We start from the raw sequence: 19,607 nt of genomic DNA on the forward strand, positions 1-19,607 counted from the left end.
GGCACTAGGAGTTCTTGTTGATGCTGTTTGGTCTCACCAACACATCTTCTACATTCCAATTTCTCATGAATAGGGTGTTCCGACCATACCCCAGGAGATTGGTACTAGTTTTCTTTAATGACATATTGGTGTGAAACAGGTTGGATGAGAAGCATTTGGAGCACTTAAAGGTGTTATTGGAGGTTTTACAAGAAAATCAGCTGCGGGCCAACTTGATGAAGTGTTTCTTTCCTAGCCCAATGTGAGTACTTAAGACACATGATATCTTAGGAGGGGGTGGCTGTTGACAAGGCCAAGATTGAGGCTATGCTAAAATGGCCACTACCTGGGCTATAAAGGAACTAAGGGGTTTTCTAGGGTTGTCTGGGTACTACAGGAGGGAATACAACACTATAGCATGACCATTGATGGTGTAGATGAAGAAGGATAGGTTTTTGTGCGTAGAGGCTACTATCCAGGCCTTTGTGAGACTGAAGAAGACCAAAACCACGATACCGGTTACTAGATTTTAGTCAAGTTTTTGTGGAGACGAATACATCAGGATATGGATTTGGGGTGGTGCCCATGCAAAATCAGAAGCCCATAGCTTACTTCACTCAGGCGTTGATAGCCAAAGCTAGGTGAAGTTATTCTATGAGTTGATGGCCATTGTGTTGGACATTCAGAAGTGACATCCTTACTGGGCTGACATTTCATTGTCAGGACAGACCAGATGAACTTGAAGTACCTACTAGAGAAGAGGATGGTGACTGAGGAGCATCAAAGGTTGCTATCGAAGCTGTTGGGGTATGTTTTTGAGATTTATTATAGGACAGGGATAGGGAACAAGGCAGCTGATGCCTTGTCTAGACGCATGGGTGGCTGTTAAGGAGGAGAGTGTTCAGGACGAGGAGTTAAGGGGGATTATGGAAGATCTGCTGAGAGATGAGAGTAACCTCTCTGTCTATTCCTTAAAGGAGAAGAGACTACTATACGAGAGTAGATTTATGTTGCCACGGACCTCGGTCCATATTCCTTACATTCCACTGTAGTTCTACGGGAGCGCTGTCGGTGGTCATTTAGGGGTGCTGAAGATGTACGTGAGGTTGGAAGCTAAGTTGTATTGGAAGGGGATGCATAAGGATGTTGAAGAGATGGTGGCTAGATATAAGGTGTGACAGATGGGCACATATAGCTCCGGGATGATTACCGCAATCTCTAGCTCTTCCAAATAGAGTGTGGGAGGAGGTCACCATGGATTTTATTGATGGGCTACCCAGGTTTGAGTGATTTATAATGATTTTGGCGGTGGTGGACATATTGAGTAAGTATACTCATTTATTCCCCTACAACATTCATACACAACAGTGACAGTGGCAGCGACATTCTTCAGAAAGGTGGTCAGATTACATGGGATACCATAATTTATAGTGTTTGACCGAGTTAAGGTGTTCTCCAATCATTTTTTGAAAGGAGCTATTTAGGATGTAGGGATAATATTGAAAAGGATCATCGCTTACCACCCCCAGACGAATGGGCAGACGGAGGTGGTAAGGAGCCTAGAGACTTACCTTTGATGTTTTGTTTCGGAGACGCTTCAATTGTGGGCCAAGTGGCATGGGTGGAGTACTGGTACAACACTTCATATCATACGGTTTCACGGATGACTCCTTTCAAAGTGTTGTACAAGAGAGACTCACCTCACTTGGTGCACTTTGGGCATAGTAGCACAACATTTTTGTTGGTTGAGTAGTACTTGGTGGAGAGAGATATGGTGTTGAATGAATTAAAAAGACATTTGTTGAGGGCTAAACAAATCATGAAGAAGCAAGCGAATGGATACAGGAAGGACATGCAGTTTGAGATAGGTGATAGGGTATACTTGAAGTTTTGTCCCTACAGACAAGGGGCAGTAGCTAATAGGAGGAATGAGAAGCTGGCATTGAGGTGCTTTGGTCCCAATGAGATACTTGAGAGGATTGGATCAGTGACTTATGGATTGAAGCTACCCCGACCACTATTATACATATGGTGTTCCATGTGTAATAGTTGAGGCGAGCTATTGGTGACCATGCATCCAATTCAGAGTTACCCGTGATACCAAAAGAGGATTTGAAGGTGGTGTTGGAACCATTGCAGTTGTGAGGTAACGACAGGAAAAGGGAGGGATCACGGAAGTGATGATAAAATGGACGAATATGCCCGAGTATGACGCCAAATGAGACCCATCTGAGAGGGTGAAGTAGCAGTTTCCATTTTTTCACCTTGAGGACAAGGTGTGTCTTTGGGAGCGGGTGTTGTTACGCTAGAGGAGGGTGGGAGTTAGCCAGCCGGCCTAGTGAGAGCAAGCAGTGGCTGGGAGGGAATTTAGGGCAACAAGAGCACCATTTGTTATTCTTCTTAGATGGCTAAGAAGTGGCGCTTCTTTAGAGTAGGCGTAAACTCAAAGAGAAGCTAGAAAAAAAGGAAATGAGGGAAACTAAAAATTTTCATTCATTAGTCTTTCATCACAATAAGAAAGATATTTATAATACTTGGGTAGACCAAATTTACAATATAGAACCAGTCTACCTAACCAAACTTAAAAGAAAGATTATACTAGTGCTTTATTACATATGTGGATCTATTTATCATTTATGCTTGTGGAATGTATTTGTTCCTTCTTCTTTGGTAGGCATCCTAGTTGTTGGTTGTCCCGCCATGTTTGTATCCCATGCTTCACACTGATTTTTGGTCCTACACAACGCACCATTGCTCACTTGCAGTAGTGTTTGTCCTATCTTGTACCAGTGTTCTTCCTCACTTGCTTACATGTACTTGTTATCACCCACGCTAGTTCCCCTACCTTGTCACTGTTGCCACTCTAAACCCCCCTAGACACGAATGCTTTTTGCATCAGGTAAAAAATTAGAATGACGGAGGTAAATATTTGGGTGATAGAGGCCTTGGAATTAGTAGAAAAAAGATGGAATATATGATATATATTTTTAGTGAGGATGCTATAAGCAATTATCATCTAATGCTATTAAAAGATAATGCCATTTATAAGTGTGATAGGTCAAAGTATCTTTTATTTGTTAGACAAAAGATTGAATCTATAGATGTTGGAATAACTTTTATAATTAAGGCTAAATGGTTAAAATGATGAAGTGCCTCCGGAGTTTTGTGTGATAAGAGATCATGGATGCTTAAGGATGAATTTTATTAAATCATCATTTGACTAATGATATTGTATGGATCTGATGTTGAATATAAAAAGTTATTTATAATGAAGTATAGTGTGGCAATGAGAAGGTTAAGATGCATGTGTGGCAATACTTGAAAGGATAAAGTAAACAGTGATTATATTAGAGGATTATGCTGTAGATTGATCTCAACAATGCTTCACTTTATAAGGACCTCATTGAAGTTGTTTATATGGAGTAACGTTCTAGGTACATTGCGCTGGGGGAGACCAAAATATGCAACATTCCTAAAGCTATATATGGGTTAAAATAAAGTTCCTGTGCATGATTTGACAAACTCTATGGGGTTCTAATTGAAGTTGGACTATGAAGTAGTAATACTGATAATTCTTTCTTAATAACACTCTAACATGAGGATTTTTGCTATGTGTGTTGATAATATTCTTATCATAGAAATTTACACATTTTACATTTCTAAAACAAAACATTAATTTCAAAAGATACCTCTAATCAGAGACCGCAGGCCCCCAAAATATTTTTCTGACATTGAGTTTGCATTTAGTGAAGAAAGTGTTCTCTCTTGAAGTAAATATGCTACAGATCTTCTTGAATAATCATGTCTTGTTGGGTGCAAGCTTGTAGACTGTTTAAGGATGCTCTTTAAACATTTGTGAATGATGAAAAGAAATTAAATATGATTCTCGATATCAGTGCATGGTTGGTAAGCTTATTTTCAGATTGTCACTAGATTTGATATATTCTTTGTTGTGGCTGTTGTTAGGTAGGAACGCAAAGTTTGAAAAAAAAGAAAAGAAATTGGGAGGTTGTCTTGACTATTCGTAAATATCACCCTAAAAAGGATTAGTTTATCAAATACATAATCAGTTGTAATGATGTTTTTATGGATGTTAATTTATATTGGATTCGTTGAAAGTAAAGTCAACTTTTGGGTATTCTAAATTTGTTGGTGGAAATGTTGTGATATAGAGGAGTAAGAAGCAAATGGTTGTGACTATATTCAGTGTTAAAAGAAAAATACATGATTATGATAGCTCTTTCTGAGAAATGATATTGGTAAAACACCTTTTTGACATACTTTGCTTATGATTTTAAACTATTAAGATCAACCCCCTATCTTGCATTCTAGTCTTCCATAAAAGGACTAAATAGATCAAAGTTTACTATCATTTTATTGTGGATGTTGTTCAGTTTAGTAAGATCATTACTCAGGTTGCTAGTGAATAACAATTAGCTGATATCTTTATGTTGGATTAATGGCCTCTCCAATTTTCAAATTATATAACAAGATTGATCTAGTTATTATATATTCTCAAGCTTGAGGTTGAGTGATATCATATGAAAATATCTAGTTTGGAACATCTTTTTTTATTTAGTGAGTGGTGTGCATTTGAGTGCTATTTATAACTTTGTCTCATTATAAATAGAGGAGCCCTCTTCTAGTGAACAAACCATTCAAAAAAGTGCTTTCTCCAACAAAGATAATTATTCTATCGATGAAAAAAAGGGGATTTTTTATTATTAATTGGCATTAGTAATTAAACTTTTTTTCACCTCTTGCATTGCAAGGCAATGAGTTTAGTTTAAACAAAAGCAAATGCCCCTTTATACGTTTGAATTCTTATTAGTTAAGAGGTGTCAGGCATGGACGTGCATGCACACACATTTGATGATTTTAGAAACGTATTAGATGTTAAATGAGCTAATCCTATTTGAACTTAATAATGATGATAATGTGACCTTCTCATCATTAATTTGCTGCCAATTCTCATTCATTAGATTACAGTTGGCATGAAAGTATAAAACTTAATTGTTTCCTTCTTCTGACCCCCTGCCTGATTACAACCTATTTCTTTGTGTTCGTTATGTTTTAAATTTCTCTTGTTTTTTCAGTACCATAGCATGAGCAATTAACTTACCTATTTATATATTATTTTCAACTATTTATGAAAAATATAGTTGCATGTGCTGGCAATAAAGTTGTTCTCTTACACTTTTCCAAATGTTTATATTTTTGAGAAACGTATTGAGAAGTAAAACCTTCGTAGGTTTTATTTGATGTTGTTCCTGGAATAAGGTTTCAAGATGCGATTGAGCTCCTTAGCTTGCAGCCAATTGCTTCTACAACTGAAGCATGGAAGAGGTCTGTAGCTTGTGTTGATTTATATTTCATTGTTGTTAATTTTGTTATTTGGAATCTTTTGCTTAAATTATTTTGATGGATTTTAATAGGATGCAAGATATTGAGCTCATGCACATGCGCTATGCTCTTGAATCAGTTGTTCTTGCCTTAGGAGCCATGGAAGAGTGTCTGGATAATGGAAAGGAAGATCGCTTTCATTTAGCGATATGGTATTTGAAAGATATGCAGAATCACATGGAGGCTATCAATAACATTCCTCGCAAGGTTCACATTTGGAAATTTAGCAAACCTTACTTTCTTTTTTTCCAAATATCATAGTTATATCTATTTCTGATGTTCTACATTTCCTCATTTTACGCTTTCAGTTGTTCATCAATTGTGCAGTTTTATGGAGATATTTCCCTTAATGTAGCTTTCAAATATAGATTTCACATTACATGCAGTAGTAGGATCTTCAACATGTCTCTGAGTCAGCTTGTTAGCTTTTCCTTTCATCCCTTTTTCTTATGTATAGACATGCTAGATACATTTCATTTCAGCTAGGACTGCTCTCTCCCTCTCTATATCTATATCTATATCTGTGTGTATTTATATATATTGATCAAATGTTTGTTGTATTGCCAGAACATCTAGTCTGCCCTTGAATTTGAAGTAGTTATCCTTTTCAAGGTTTTCATATTATGTTAGCTAAATTATTCAAAGTTCTGATGGGCTAACTGTTTTGTATGGTAGAATTTTGAACTTTGAAGTGCTATTGTCGATGAACATGAAACTATAAATTACACATTCTGTTGACTATATTATTCAAATTTCCGTTAAGGCTATAAAAGTTTTAGTCTAGCTCTATTATGAACTCCATAGTCATTTTTATTCTCTGATCTATTGAGACTAAGTTCATTCTCGCAATGTGCTAGCTTGATTTCTTTTTAAATTATTTCTATTGTAGCGCATAAAGCCTAAAGATCCCCTGCAGAGCTTTTCTAGTCTCTGATTTCAGCTTGAGAGCATATCATCCAATCGAAGTACTATTTTCTTTAACCTAATTAGTTTCATATTGTTTGATGCAGATCTTTATTATTAGTATGATCAGTTCATTACTACATATGGACGAGATAGCTGTTAAACCTACACATGTGGCCTCAAGTTGTCCCAACTCCCGTGAACTGCCAGATTTCACTAATTTATATGAAGGTGGGAATAAGATGATTTCCTTTATTGGTCTCTTACTGGACATACTGCATCACAATCTACCAAACATGGATGAGGTAGAACCCTGGTTAAACAATGGTATGCCAGCAGCAGGAAGGCAGGCTTTAGAATGGAGGGTAAGTTCTGTTCAAAAGCTTATTGAAGATTGGGAATGGCGCTTATCAATTTTGCAAAGACTTGAGCCTTTATCAAAATGCAAGTGGAGTTTGAAGGAAGTATTGGTCATTTTGCGTGCTGCTCCTTCCAAATTGCTAAATCTGTAAGTTTGATGATGTTATTTTAGTTTACTCTTTAGATAAATGATGCAGCATAAGAAATTATATTTATGATATTTAAGGCTTTATTTATTTATTTTTATTTTTTTTAAAGATATTTAAGGGTTTATTCTAGCTATTTAATTTAAATTAGGGTTTACGGATTTATTTTATTTTAAATTAACATTAATCAACCTTTTTGGATAATTCTAGGATTTAGTTTGAATTAATTAGAATTAGATTTAGTTGATTATGATTAGATTTGAATTGGTTACACCTTATACTTTATTTCTATAAATAATTATTCATGGCATCTATTTGGAGCCAATTAAATGTTATTGATGAATCCTATTATGAGTTTTCTATCTTTGTGATGCATGTTATGTCCATCGTTTGCTTCTTGTTGTATTAACAATGTTCTTCTTTAACCCTCTCAAAGTTGTATATGCAATTTCTTTTTTTATTCTTCACTCTTTCATCTTTAAACCACCCTCAATTTTGTGCAGAGCTGAATGAGTCCTTCCCTTTTGAGATTTCATGCCTATATTTTTGGATTGCATCTTTTGGCTTGTGCTTTTCCCATCAATGAAACTTGCTAATGAAGCCCTCGATACACCCTCTTCTTATCCTTTCGCTAGTTCTTACCAAGCCCTCGATACACCTATCTTTATTTTATTCTAGTATTTTAATAATTTAAAATTTAATTTTGATATAGTATTGAGCTATTTAATATTTTGAATCTGTTAATTTTTCTAATTAAACTATAATTTTTATTTTATAGAGAAAAATGTCCAAATGGTCTTTGGAATAATTATAGTGGTCTGTTATATTTCCAGAGTATCTAATGTGTTTAATATAGCCTCTTAACTCCTCAAATATGATCCAAACTAGTCCATTGATTTCTCAAATCTAATCCAAAATAATCAAATATAAATAGTATTTTAGATTATATTTGAGTTAAGGGATTAAATTTATTACATTAAATAGCTGGGATTAAAATGACCTCTTATAAATAGTTTTGTGACCGTTTTGGCTGTATTATCATATCTTGTATATTAATGGAATATATAATATATTTGATATAAATTTATTTAATATTTCATATTCATTATTTCCTAATATATTAATCTAATATCCAATACACTAGTGTGTCTATATATATATATATAGAGAGAGAGAGAGAGAGAGAGAGTTATCTCAAGATAAGGAAAAATTCATTTGTGATTTCACCTTTATAAATATTGGTTTCACATATTGGAAATATCTTCTTGATAGAACTTGTTGCTAAATTTGTAAATCAAAGGTCTTATAAGAAAAATAAAAAAATACTACTTCCAGATTAGAGGATTTATGACAATATTTGTCTACAACATCATTCTAGCTCTTTAGGTGAAGAGTTTTCTCGCCAGGAGAATTGATACGATACAAGAAATGAGCATTATTTTTATTTTTATAATTTTTTTTTTTCTGTTATGTAATTTAAATTAGGAATTTTTAAATTATTTTGTTTGAAAATAGTCTTTGTTATCCTCTTTGGATAGTTACAGGTTTGAATCTGAATTATTTAGGATTTTATTTAGCTTAGATACAATTAGATTTTAATTATAATAAATTATCTTTTAATCTTATTTTTATAAATATGAATTGACTTATATTTGAAATCAATAAATAGTTTTGAATGAATTATTGATAGGACCAATCAATGTTTAAAATTGCGTAAATAAGCCTCCAGACGTTTTTCGTCCATGAGGCGAGGCGTAAGCCTCGAGGCGGTGTGAGGCATAAGCCTCACGGATGAAGAATTATGTAAATGCAAATTTAAGTATTCTAGAAAGTAAATAACAGTAAGAGTATGATACTTTAAAAATATCTAAAGAGAAAGTGAACTTAGTTGAAAACAATAAAATAGATGCAATATATGCATCTCATAACATAATTTAAAGTACAAAACTATAAATTGAAGTCTATAAGAACTCCCAAAGTACAAATAAGAAAGAATATCAAAAATTCAATCATGTCCCATCTCTAAATGGGTCTTCAATGGAGGCATCTTCATCTCCAATTGTATCTATGAATGCAAAATCTTCATCATCTTCAATCTTACCCATTTTTCTCTTCCCTGTTCAATAAGAATAATTAGTGTGCTGTTAATTGCATATATTTTAAATGTAATAGCACATAAGAAATTATGAGATACTTTTGTTTGTTTGTTGTGCTGCAGTACTAGTGGATGTGTGTGGTGTGGTACTAGTGGATGTGCCCGCTTAATCTGTTTTGCCTCTTAAGACATCTACAGTTAGATCCTTTAGCTGCAGGTCTGATAATAACAAATCTGTCTCATCTTCTATGAACCACTCATTATCAGACGTCACATCATCACACACCAAAGGGTTTTTATCATCCTTCAACCCCTTGTTCCTCAACCTCTTATCTCTCAACCTATTGTTGTGCAAAATATACACAAGGGAGTTGATTCTTAGTGTTGAAAGTCGATTTCTGCTCTTCGTTTGCACTTGACTATATGTGTTCCAATTTCACTCACACCTAGAGGAAGAACAAGTGAGGTCCAAAACTCTAATAAATTGAAAATGAAATCGACGTTTTTATCTCATATGAAGCTTCAACTGATCGTAAAAACATCGTGCCATAGGAATTGTTGACAAGGATATTAATCATGCTCCTGCTCTTGATGTCAGACCATTCATTTGACATAATGGTAACACCTGTCTCACTCCATGTCTTTTTAATCTCATCAATACTCCGCTCTATGTTCTGCAACTCTTTTAAAATTCATGTCCGCACCTCGTACATGGAAGGTGCCTTCAACCCTCGCTCATACAACTCAGCAGATCGTGATGTAAGACTAAAATGCTTGCAATGATTTTGATAAGAGCTTGCACAGCTTATTGATCAGAGTAACAGCAAGTAGAACTAGTAGTAAATAAAACAATGAATCAAGACGTAAGAGCAGTCACTTTCGTTTAGGTTAAGTTGCACATCAAGAGCTTTGAGTCATCAAAGTAATATAAGAAATCAATATCATGCAAATGTAATAGCTTTCAACGAAAATCCCTAATATAGCAATTAGATTAGAAACAAATGAAGTGCACTCAATTTCTTACGTTTACTAAGCTTGACAGAATTAGACAAATGTGATCTTCATGACTAAAATCAAATCACAAGGGTTAGACTTTAAGAAATACATGAAGAGAGAGATTAGAAAAACTTTGTTAAGGATCGGTTGTAATCATCCACTCGAGGTTCCAAGTTGCTCTTTAGTAACCTCAGCCAAAGTATCCAAGATGCGCTCTACGTACTCTTCTACGGTATGGTCGATGCGAGGGTTGACGTCGAAGAAGGTCGAATGTAAGATGCAAACAAACCCTTGCTCGTCGTAGGAGAGGCCGTAGTTAAGTTCTGGATCGGCCATGCATTTGCTTTGTTGTATGTGGTGGTATCAACGACGTACTTCTTTAAATAATTTGTACATTCCTTTTTCATCTCATCAGGAACTTTTGCACATGGTTCCACATTGACATGAGTGCAGGCTAGATGATCCTTCAATCTTTTGACGCCACCAGTTATGTGTTTCTCACCGAAATTACATTTCATGTAAACATATCCCTTCTTTGCACCTTCGTCTGACACTTTAACTTGAGTTTCATATTTCTATGCAGGATCTTTCTTCCTAGTCATACTAACAATAGGATATATTTTAATAATTATTTGTACTACCAATAATAAGACAACATAAATACAAAAATATACCAGTCTGCCTGGGGTCCAAGGGGGCGCTGCCCCCTGACGGGGTTCGACTTGTTGTATATGCTCAGTACCGAGCATGTACCGCTCGGTACCGAGCGGTACTTGCTCGGTACCGAGCGGTACTTGCTCGGTACCGAGCGGTACTTGATCTGTACCGAGTGGTACTTGCTCGGTATCGAGCGTGTACCGCTAAGTATCAAGCATGTACTTGCTCGGTACCGCTCGGTACCTAGTAGTACCGAGCATGTACTGAGCGGTACCGAGCATGTACTGAGCGGTACCGAGCATGTACTGAGCGGTACCGAGCTTGTACCTGCTCGGTACCGAGTATGTACTGAGTGGACGAATGAAAGAAAGCCGAATCAGGAGTTATTCAAGCTTTCGTTACTGCACGTCAAAGTCAAGGCCACAACACCGCGTACCTGCTCTTCCGACCTAACCGATGCCTGAACGTTTCCTGCACTCACAACTTCGGCTTCGTTTCTTTCCTCGCGTCGTCTCCTACACCCACGGCTTCGTCTCCTTCCCTCACGGCTTCGTCTCTTTCTCTCACGGCTTCGCCTCTAGTTCGCCTTTCAATTCTTACAGGAAGCCCTAATCCTATACGTGAATACACGAACACGAATCGGCTGCGTCGTATTTACATATATATCGAAGAAAAAATTTCGAGGCGGTGCCTCATACTGCCTCGAGGCATTACGCTCTAATGCGTACGCGTCGTGCGAAAAAATCGTAGGCTTCGCTGCATGGTTCGAGGCGTAAGCCCCTATACGCATGTCTTCCGCCTTGACTTGAGGCACGACTCAATGCGGACGCCTCGTCCGCTTTTTTAATGATTGCTATAAACAACAGTTTTCTTCACTGTTTTTCACCCAATCTTGCTAGGTTTGCTTGCGAACTCAATTATTACCCTTGGAGTTACTTGCGAACTCAACTACTTCCTATCAAATTGGTATCAGAGTGTTGTCTTGGGACCATCGGCGGTTGAAATCTAGAATTTTTAGCAAGGAATTTTCATCCGTAAGAAGATTCTCTTTTAAATCGTGGGAAGGAAAATGACCAGAAGTATAGTTGAAGTATTGGAGGGAGAAAAATGTCAACTTAAGATCGATTTTGAGGAAAAAATTGTTGATTTTTAGAATCAATTTGCTTCTATCCATGAAAAGATGGATGGAAGGTTTGCCGCCTTGGAAGACATGATGAAAAAGATACTTGTAGGCAAGCATAATTAGGCTTGGAAGGGGTCAGACATGAAAATGTGGAGGGTATTCTTACTTTAGTTCAGCCGCTCATACAGGAGTTCAGTGAGGTCTTTCAATTTCCCCAAACCCTACCACCACAAAGAGAGCTAGAGCATGCCATTACATTGAAGGAAGGGGTGTTACCGATTATTGTTCGATCGTACCACCATCCCTTGATTCAGAAGGATGAGATTGAAAAGTTGATCCGTGAGATGCTGGAGGCGGGGATCATTTGGCTAAGTGTAAGTCCTTTCTCTAGTCCAATATTACTAGTCAAGAAGAAGGATGATAGTTGAAGATTTTGTATAGATTATAGGGCTGTAAACAAGGGAACAATACTGGATAAGTTCCTATTCCTGTGATTGATGAGCTCTTGAATGAACTACATGGAGCAGTGGTATTCTTCAAGTTGGATTTGAAGTCGGGTTACCATCAAATCAGAATGAAAGAGACAGATGTTCATAAGACGGACTTTAGGACACATGAGGGGTACTATGAGTTTCTAGTGATGCCGTTTGGGCTGAATAATGCTCCTGCTACTTTTTAGTCCTTGATGAATAAGGTGTTCCGATCGTACCTCCAGAATTTTGTTCTGGTTTTCTTTGATGACATACTGATGTACAATAAGACCGAAGAGAAGCATCTGAAGCACTTAAGGATGGTTTTAAGAGTTTTACAGGAGCATCAACTGAGGGCCAACCTAAAGAAGTGCAGCTTCACACAAGTTAGTGTTGAGTACTTGGGGCATGTGGTGTCCAAAGAGGGAGTGACGACTGATCAAACCAAATTGAGGCAATACAAAAGTGGCCTTTTCCTAGGAACCTGAGAGAGTTGAGGGATTTTCTAGGATTGACTGGTTACTACTGAATATTTGTGAGGGGATACAATACCATACTTGGCCCTTGACTGAGCAACTGAAATAGGATAGCTTCTTGTGGAGAGAGGCAGCGACACAGGCTTTTGAGAGACTGAAGAAAGACCTGACTACAGTCCCAGTTTTAGCTCTCCCAGATTTTAGTCAGGTTTTGGTGGTGGAGACCGATGTATCCGGATATTGGTTGGGGGCCGTTCTCATGTACAACCACAGGTCTATAACATACTACAGTCAAGTACTGTCTGCTAGAGCTAGGCTTAAATTGGTATATGAGAGAGAACTGATGGAAATTGTGTTGGCTATTCTGAAGTGCCACCCTTACCTACTGGGGCGACATTTCATTGTCAGGAGTCAGGACATATCAGAGGAGCTTGAAATACTTATTAGAGCAAATGATGGTAACTGAGGAGCATCAGAAGTGATTGTTTAAACTACTATGCTATGATTTTGAGATCCAGTACAGGTCAGGTTTGGAAAATAAGGCGGATGATGCTTTATTAAGATGTGTTGGGAGATTCCAGGAGATGGCAATTTCAGTACCACTTATGGTAGATTGGGGGGCTATCAAAGAAAAGAGTATGCAAGATGAGAGTTGAGGAAGATTAGAGAGGATTTGATGAAAGATACGAGTAGCCATCCGGGGTACTTACTTGAGGGGGAGAGGCTCTTACATCAAAGAAGGTTTGTGATGCCACGAACTTCCATCCATAATCTCCACATACTGTTGGAGTTCCATGGGAGTGCAGTTGGAGGCCATTCCGGGATACAAAAGACATACAAGAGAGTGGCTGTTGAGTTGTACTGAAAGGGGATGCATAAGGATATGGTGACAAGGTGTGAGGTGTGCCAGAGGAACAAGTATATGTCTATGGCTCCGGGGGGGTTACTACAACCTTTAGCAATTTCAAACAGGGTGTGGGAGGAAGTGTCCATGGATTTTATAGATGACCTTCCACGATCGAACAGATTCACAGTAATTATGGTGGTGGTGGACAGGCTGAGTAAGTATGCACATTTCATCCCCTTATGATACCCCTACACCGCCGTGAAAGTAGCAGCAACATTCATCAGGGAGATGGTCAGACTGCATGAGATTCCCGAATCTATAGTTTCTGATCGAGACAAGGTGTTTCTCAGCCAGTTTTGGATGGCGTTGTTCAGGGTATAGGGAACAATTCTTAATAGAAGCACTCCTTTCCACACGCAGACGGACGGACAAACGGAGGTTGTCAACAGAAGCCTGGGGACTTACTTGAGGTACTTTGCTTCGGAAACACCACAGATGTGGACCAAATGGTTAGCCTAGGCCGAATATTGGTACAATACCTCGAACCACTCAGCATCTCAGATGATCCCTTTCAAAGTCCTATATGGAAGGGACCCCCCACACTTAGTACACTTTGGGAAAGGAAGCACACAAGTTTCATCAGTAGAGCAATACTTAGAGAAAAGGGATATGGTGTCACGATCCGGCCGGGTGAGCTCTTGTAGACGAGGCGGGAACGGAATCGGACATTTAGAACATTACAATTGTTTTAAAATATGTATTGAATAAATCTAAAACACTTCACAAGAAACTAAAAGCGCCTCTAAAATTTTTCAAATATATAATAAACACTTCATGTCTTATCAAAAGAGAAATCACTTAGACAAATGTGGTTACAAAACTTAACATTCATGCCAAACCATCCAAAAATGGGTATACTATAACTAAGAAAAACATAAAAGATCCTGTTAGCTGGTACTCGACGACTGTAGGTGAACCATGGGTAATCAGTCATTCTTTGCAGCTGGTTCTCTTGAAAAAGTATCCAAACACAAGGGAGTGAGCTAACACTCAATAGGAACTCTAACCTTAATATTTTCACATGCCTTTTAAAATGAAAAAATCACATATATGTTAGTGGGGAAAATGCCTTGATTGATTTGCTACACATGATAGTTTTCATATCTTATAAATGTTGGATGCCTTATGAATGTCATATGCCATATGTATGTCATGTGTCTTATGAATGTCATAGCTTATATATATCATATCTTATGTATGTCATATGCTTACTCATATTTTATTTTATATAACCGTACCGGAGTACCAATAGTGTATTGATCAGATACAAACATTTTTTTTGCCATTCATTTCTTTTTCTCTTTTGCCCCAATGGGTCATATTGTTTCGTATTGCTCATAAGAGTCATATTTGTGCTTTCGCACCATATTTGGTACTCCACCTTCAATTGTTGACCTGATATAAAAGAAATATATATCATAGCTTATGTATGTTATATGCTTACTCATATTTTATTTTATATAACCGTACCGGAGTACCAAGAGTGTACTGATCAGATACAAACATTTTTTTGGCCATTCATTTCTTTTCCTCTTTTGCCCAAAGGGTCATATTGTTCCGTATTGCTCATAAGAGTCATATTTGTGCTTTCGCACCATATTTGGTACTCTGCCTTCAACTGTTGACCTGATATAAAAAAATATATTATACCTGTTCGGACATCCATTTACACGTCGCTCTCCCCACGACGGCCCACAATATCCGCGATTCGTATGTCCTACACCACATCGACGTCTCTTCACGCACGATCGATCTCGGCATTAAAATGAGACCCAGCTCGTCATTCGCGCGCCCTGGCTCTCTCCCGCTCTCCTTTTCTCTCATGCGAGCTTCTTTGTGGTGGATCAACTTTGCTCCTTCAATGACTTCCATTTCCAGTTGGACCAGAAGTTACACATTCGATTAGAAGCAATGAAAGGAGCTTGCTCGCTTGCGAAGGAGGTGTTCGGCTTCGTTTCTTTGCAGGAGGTGTAGAGATTGCAGGCGTCACTTCTTCGGCTCCGTGCTGTTCGGCTGCGCCCCCTTGACAGATCGGAAGTTACGACCATTTCGATCAGAAGCCACAACGTGAGCTGCTCACTATAAAGGACCGGAAGTTACACATTTTGATCGGAAGCAACACAAGAACCCGCCTCCTACTCTGACTCCTCTCTGTTGTTCGACTTCTCTCGATCGACGACTTCCCTTCTGTCGATCAGAGATAAGACCGAGAGCTCGCTTGTTGCATAGGTAACTTTCTCTTTCACGCTCTCTTCTCCGGCCAAATCCCATAAATCTGCCGGATAGAGGGATTTAAAAAAAGATATTATAAATATTTAATTATAGTTATTTTAAATAATTCTAATTAATTATAATTATTGTAATTAATTATTAATTAATTTTAATTAAATTATTATAATTAATCTAATTAATTATAATTTTTTAATTAGTATTAATTTTAATTCATTATGATTTATTGGTGGGGACGGTCCTCGACCTCGACACCGACACCGCCAACGACTGCTACGCAAGGAATGATATTTAAAATCTCATTCTCGACGTTTGCGGCGGACCGGAGAAGCACCTATACGTGCTCTGGTAGCACGGTAGGAGGGAGCCCGGTGCGACGCATACGATGAGGTGAGTAAGCCCTATATATGCTCTTGTAGCGTGGTGGGGAGAGCTACTGGTGTTCTGGTACGGGTACTGCTGAAGGCCCCATACACGCTCTTGTAGCGTGGTGGGATGAAAATTTGTACGACCACGGTGTCTAAGGATACCTACCATACACGCTCGAGTAGCGTGGTGGGAAGGCCCAGCTCCCATACATTTCCCCCAAACGGGGGATATGTCGAGGTGCTGCCGAAATTTTCACTGAAGTGCACAAAGCCTGAACAACAAGAAGACCTCACTTGAGCAGCAATGCAGAGGACCCATACTTGAACAAATACATTAAGAACTTGAAAATCAACATGACTATGAGGACTCAGACTTGAACTTGCAAGAACAAGCATTGGGACTCAAATGAACATGAACTGAATGGCCTAAATGAACTCAAACTTGAACCCAAATAAAATTGAAATTTGAGTACAAGCTTGAACTTGAACTTGCAAGACGAGTAAAGACATGGATTGAACATTTGAACTTGAAGAATTGGACTGCAGGGACACGTGAACTTGTACTTTGAGCTCGAACTATATAACATTAAGTGGGGCTTATGAACTTGATAAACTCAGAGCCAGATAAATCTAATTTTGAACAATCACTTACACTTGGAGCTTTTAAACAATCAACTAAATTTATACTACAAGGAATTAAACTCAAGGTGGTAAGAAGATTTTTTACAAAATATCAGAGACTCAACTTGAATCCAAATAAGACAAGTGCAAGAGGACTCATATTCAGATGAACTCGGATCTGATTGCAAGAAAGTTAAACAACATGAACTCTAAAGAACTCAACTCATATGTCATGATTTTGTGTTTCTGAATTGAGGACCACAAGAGACTTGAATCTCTGAAGGCTTCAGGAGACTTGAACTTCTATTCAAGCTCAATCTACAATTTGAATACACACATTGATTTGAACTTGAACTAAATCCAAATCTGGGTTTAGATACTGGATCTAAACAAAGTGTAGAATGACATGGACTACTGAATGATCAGCAAATAATCAAGCTTCAGCTACTAGCAAACATGTATGAGTAGGTGTAACGAACTCCTACAACAGTTCCTACGAAGTCAAATGCGCCATGCTTGCAAGTACGATAGATGGGTTGTAGAATGCATGTGTCCCCTGTATGCATTACTGAAACATCCAACACTAACAATTTTGCCTGTTGATTGAGATGGCAATACTGGAGACCAGCAATCGAAAATCCGCCTCTACAAACAAGTACAATCAACAAATCACCTGAGATTGGTGAAAGGTGGATATGGTACTGATTTCAATGGGCCTTCTACTATACCTTCAGGAGGTCATAGTGGATACAACGATTTCCTGCAAATGAACACTTGTGGATATGGCTTAGGTACAACGAACCACTGTGGGCACAGGATATGGCGTAGGTATAACGAACCACTGTGGGCACAAGTACATATATCTCCTACGACAATGATAATTAAAATCTTTAAGTATTTCGAGTACAAGGGCAACTCGATGTACGAAAAAGGACACCTCCTGGCAGAATGTAAAAGGGATTTGAGCAAATTCCAACTAAGCTTCATGGTGTTCCAAAATTCCTTCTCGATCCTGTACTCAGGAAGGAAAACAACTATGGCATCTACAAATATCAAAAATATCAAGTTTACTACATTGATGATCGCAAAAGGGGTTCTTTTCAAAACAACAAACTTCAAAATCCAGAAAGTCCTTCCCCGGTGAATGAGAAAGGGGGAGCCAATATTAAGATGCACGCCACCGAATCTGCAACACTCATACAAGCAGACAGAAGGAGTCCACAAATTATAACGGTACGCCACCGGATCTGCAACACTCGTACTAACGGACAGAAGTCGTCTTCAAATATTTTTAAAATACCTCTGCACGTGCACTATAAATTGTATACACGTAGGTACACTAAAGGGGAAAATACAATCTCGACCGGCATGGGCCCCGACAAACGTGTTATTGGTACACATGATGTCTAGGGATGCTGCGCGGGTCGATAAGTGAATTCAGGTTTGAACCTGATCCTTCCATACGGATCAATATGAGTCGACAGGGTTTGAACCTTCAAACAAAATACACGGTTGTAGCGACCGGTGTATTTGTTTAAATACATTCATATTAGGCCTTCAAGGCCTTTAACATAGAAAATTCACAAACAAAGGCACAAAGCCTACGAGAAACCCGATCCTCGATCAATAGCTTGGTTGAGTTGACAGGGTTCAATCAATAAATAAAAATGACCCCGAACACCCCGATGATGGCCGTGTCAAAGACAGATCTCAACCGGAGGGTTCCATTTAATCCAAAGCTCCACCCAAATACTCTAGAAATCCAAAATCCAAAAAATCTTAGATATTTAAAATTGAAATAAATCCTTCAATCACTTAAAGCAAAACCCATCCACCCTCCGCAACAGTTTGCTGGGGTGGACAAATCAAAATCTACTTATGCTCACAAAGAGCTAAATGTCTAGTCGTAAATGTCACTAGGATTCATTCTAAAATAGTCTCCTGCCAGTAAGGAACTGGTACGTGTCCTCTAACCGGCGGTTTTGCTACCAAATGGCATCGCAGGATAAACGGTTATGACCCGGGGCCCTCTGAACCTAGTGGTTTTGCCGCCAAATGGCACCACAAATAACGGTTATGGTCAGAGACAATACGTTCCTTAGTGACATCAAATCCTTGAGATATGAATCAATAGGATATGATCGACAGGGCACGAAGCCCTCTGTCAGCTAAGGTAGATTCAAATTTGTCCCCTTAGGCAAACATCTAACCCAGGTCTACAAGGTTCCCTTGGACGAAGCAACCCATGGCTGCTGATAAGGATCCTTATGTCAGGTTGGGTCGACTACCTCCTCTGACTAAGTAGACTAGGGACCATGATGGCTCGGGCCGACGGAATCATGGGATCTTGATCGGGTCTATCATCCACTCCCCCACCATCCGCTTTAAGTGAAAGATGGTGGAAATTTCTTTTTTTAAATATCAAAATCTCCAAATTCTCCAATCCCTATGCCCATTGCTGCTACTATATTCCAGATATCACGTATTCTATACGTATCTGATCGATGACTAGCCTTAATTGAAAGTTCTCTCTCGTGATCGGGAGGGGTAATTAATTATAGGGGCTTGCGCCTATAGGAACCAGAACTCAGATCATAATGTCCTCGCAAAATGAGGGTGAAATCTTTGGCTAGTGTCTTATCTACAAATCCATCTGCCTTCCAAAATTTACCTCAGAACTTATTTTGTTAAAACTCCCTCGCCAAATAAAAGCAAAATAGTAGTGCGGCGGGGAGGCCGGGGCCGAATTTTCGGAGCCCATATCAACATGCATAATCATTTACATAATCTTTCCATAGAGACATATGTATGTAGTGTAGCTTTTTTATAATAACCATTTGTCTTGAACATGAAGTGCATGAAAGAAACTTCTAT

General features: G+C 38.3%; 1 protein-coding gene across 5 annotated transcripts in view; it reads left to right on the top strand.

The window, feature by feature from the left end:
• Window positions 1–19,607, top strand: part of LOC110102932 — a 206,637-nt gene that overhangs the window by 41,267 nt on the left and 145,763 nt on the right. For all 5 annotated transcript variants that reach the window (XM_028693545.1, XM_028693546.1, XM_028693544.1 and 2 more), the window contains 3 exons: window positions 5,231–5,325; window positions 5,415–5,589; window positions 6,393–6,793. In XM_028693545.1, the coding sequence (XP_028549378.1) occupies window positions 5,231–5,325; window positions 5,415–5,589; window positions 6,393–6,793 (671 nt within the window). The remainder of the gene's footprint in view (window positions 1–5,230; window positions 5,326–5,414; window positions 5,590–6,392; window positions 6,794–19,607) is intronic.

Source organism: Dendrobium catenatum, unplaced genomic scaffold, assembly GCF_001605985.2.
Source record: "Dendrobium catenatum unplaced genomic scaffold, ASM160598v2 fragScaff_scaffold_315, whole genome shotgun sequence".
In the NCBI taxonomy this organism is placed as follows: domain Eukaryota; kingdom Viridiplantae; phylum Streptophyta; class Magnoliopsida; order Asparagales; family Orchidaceae; genus Dendrobium; species Dendrobium catenatum.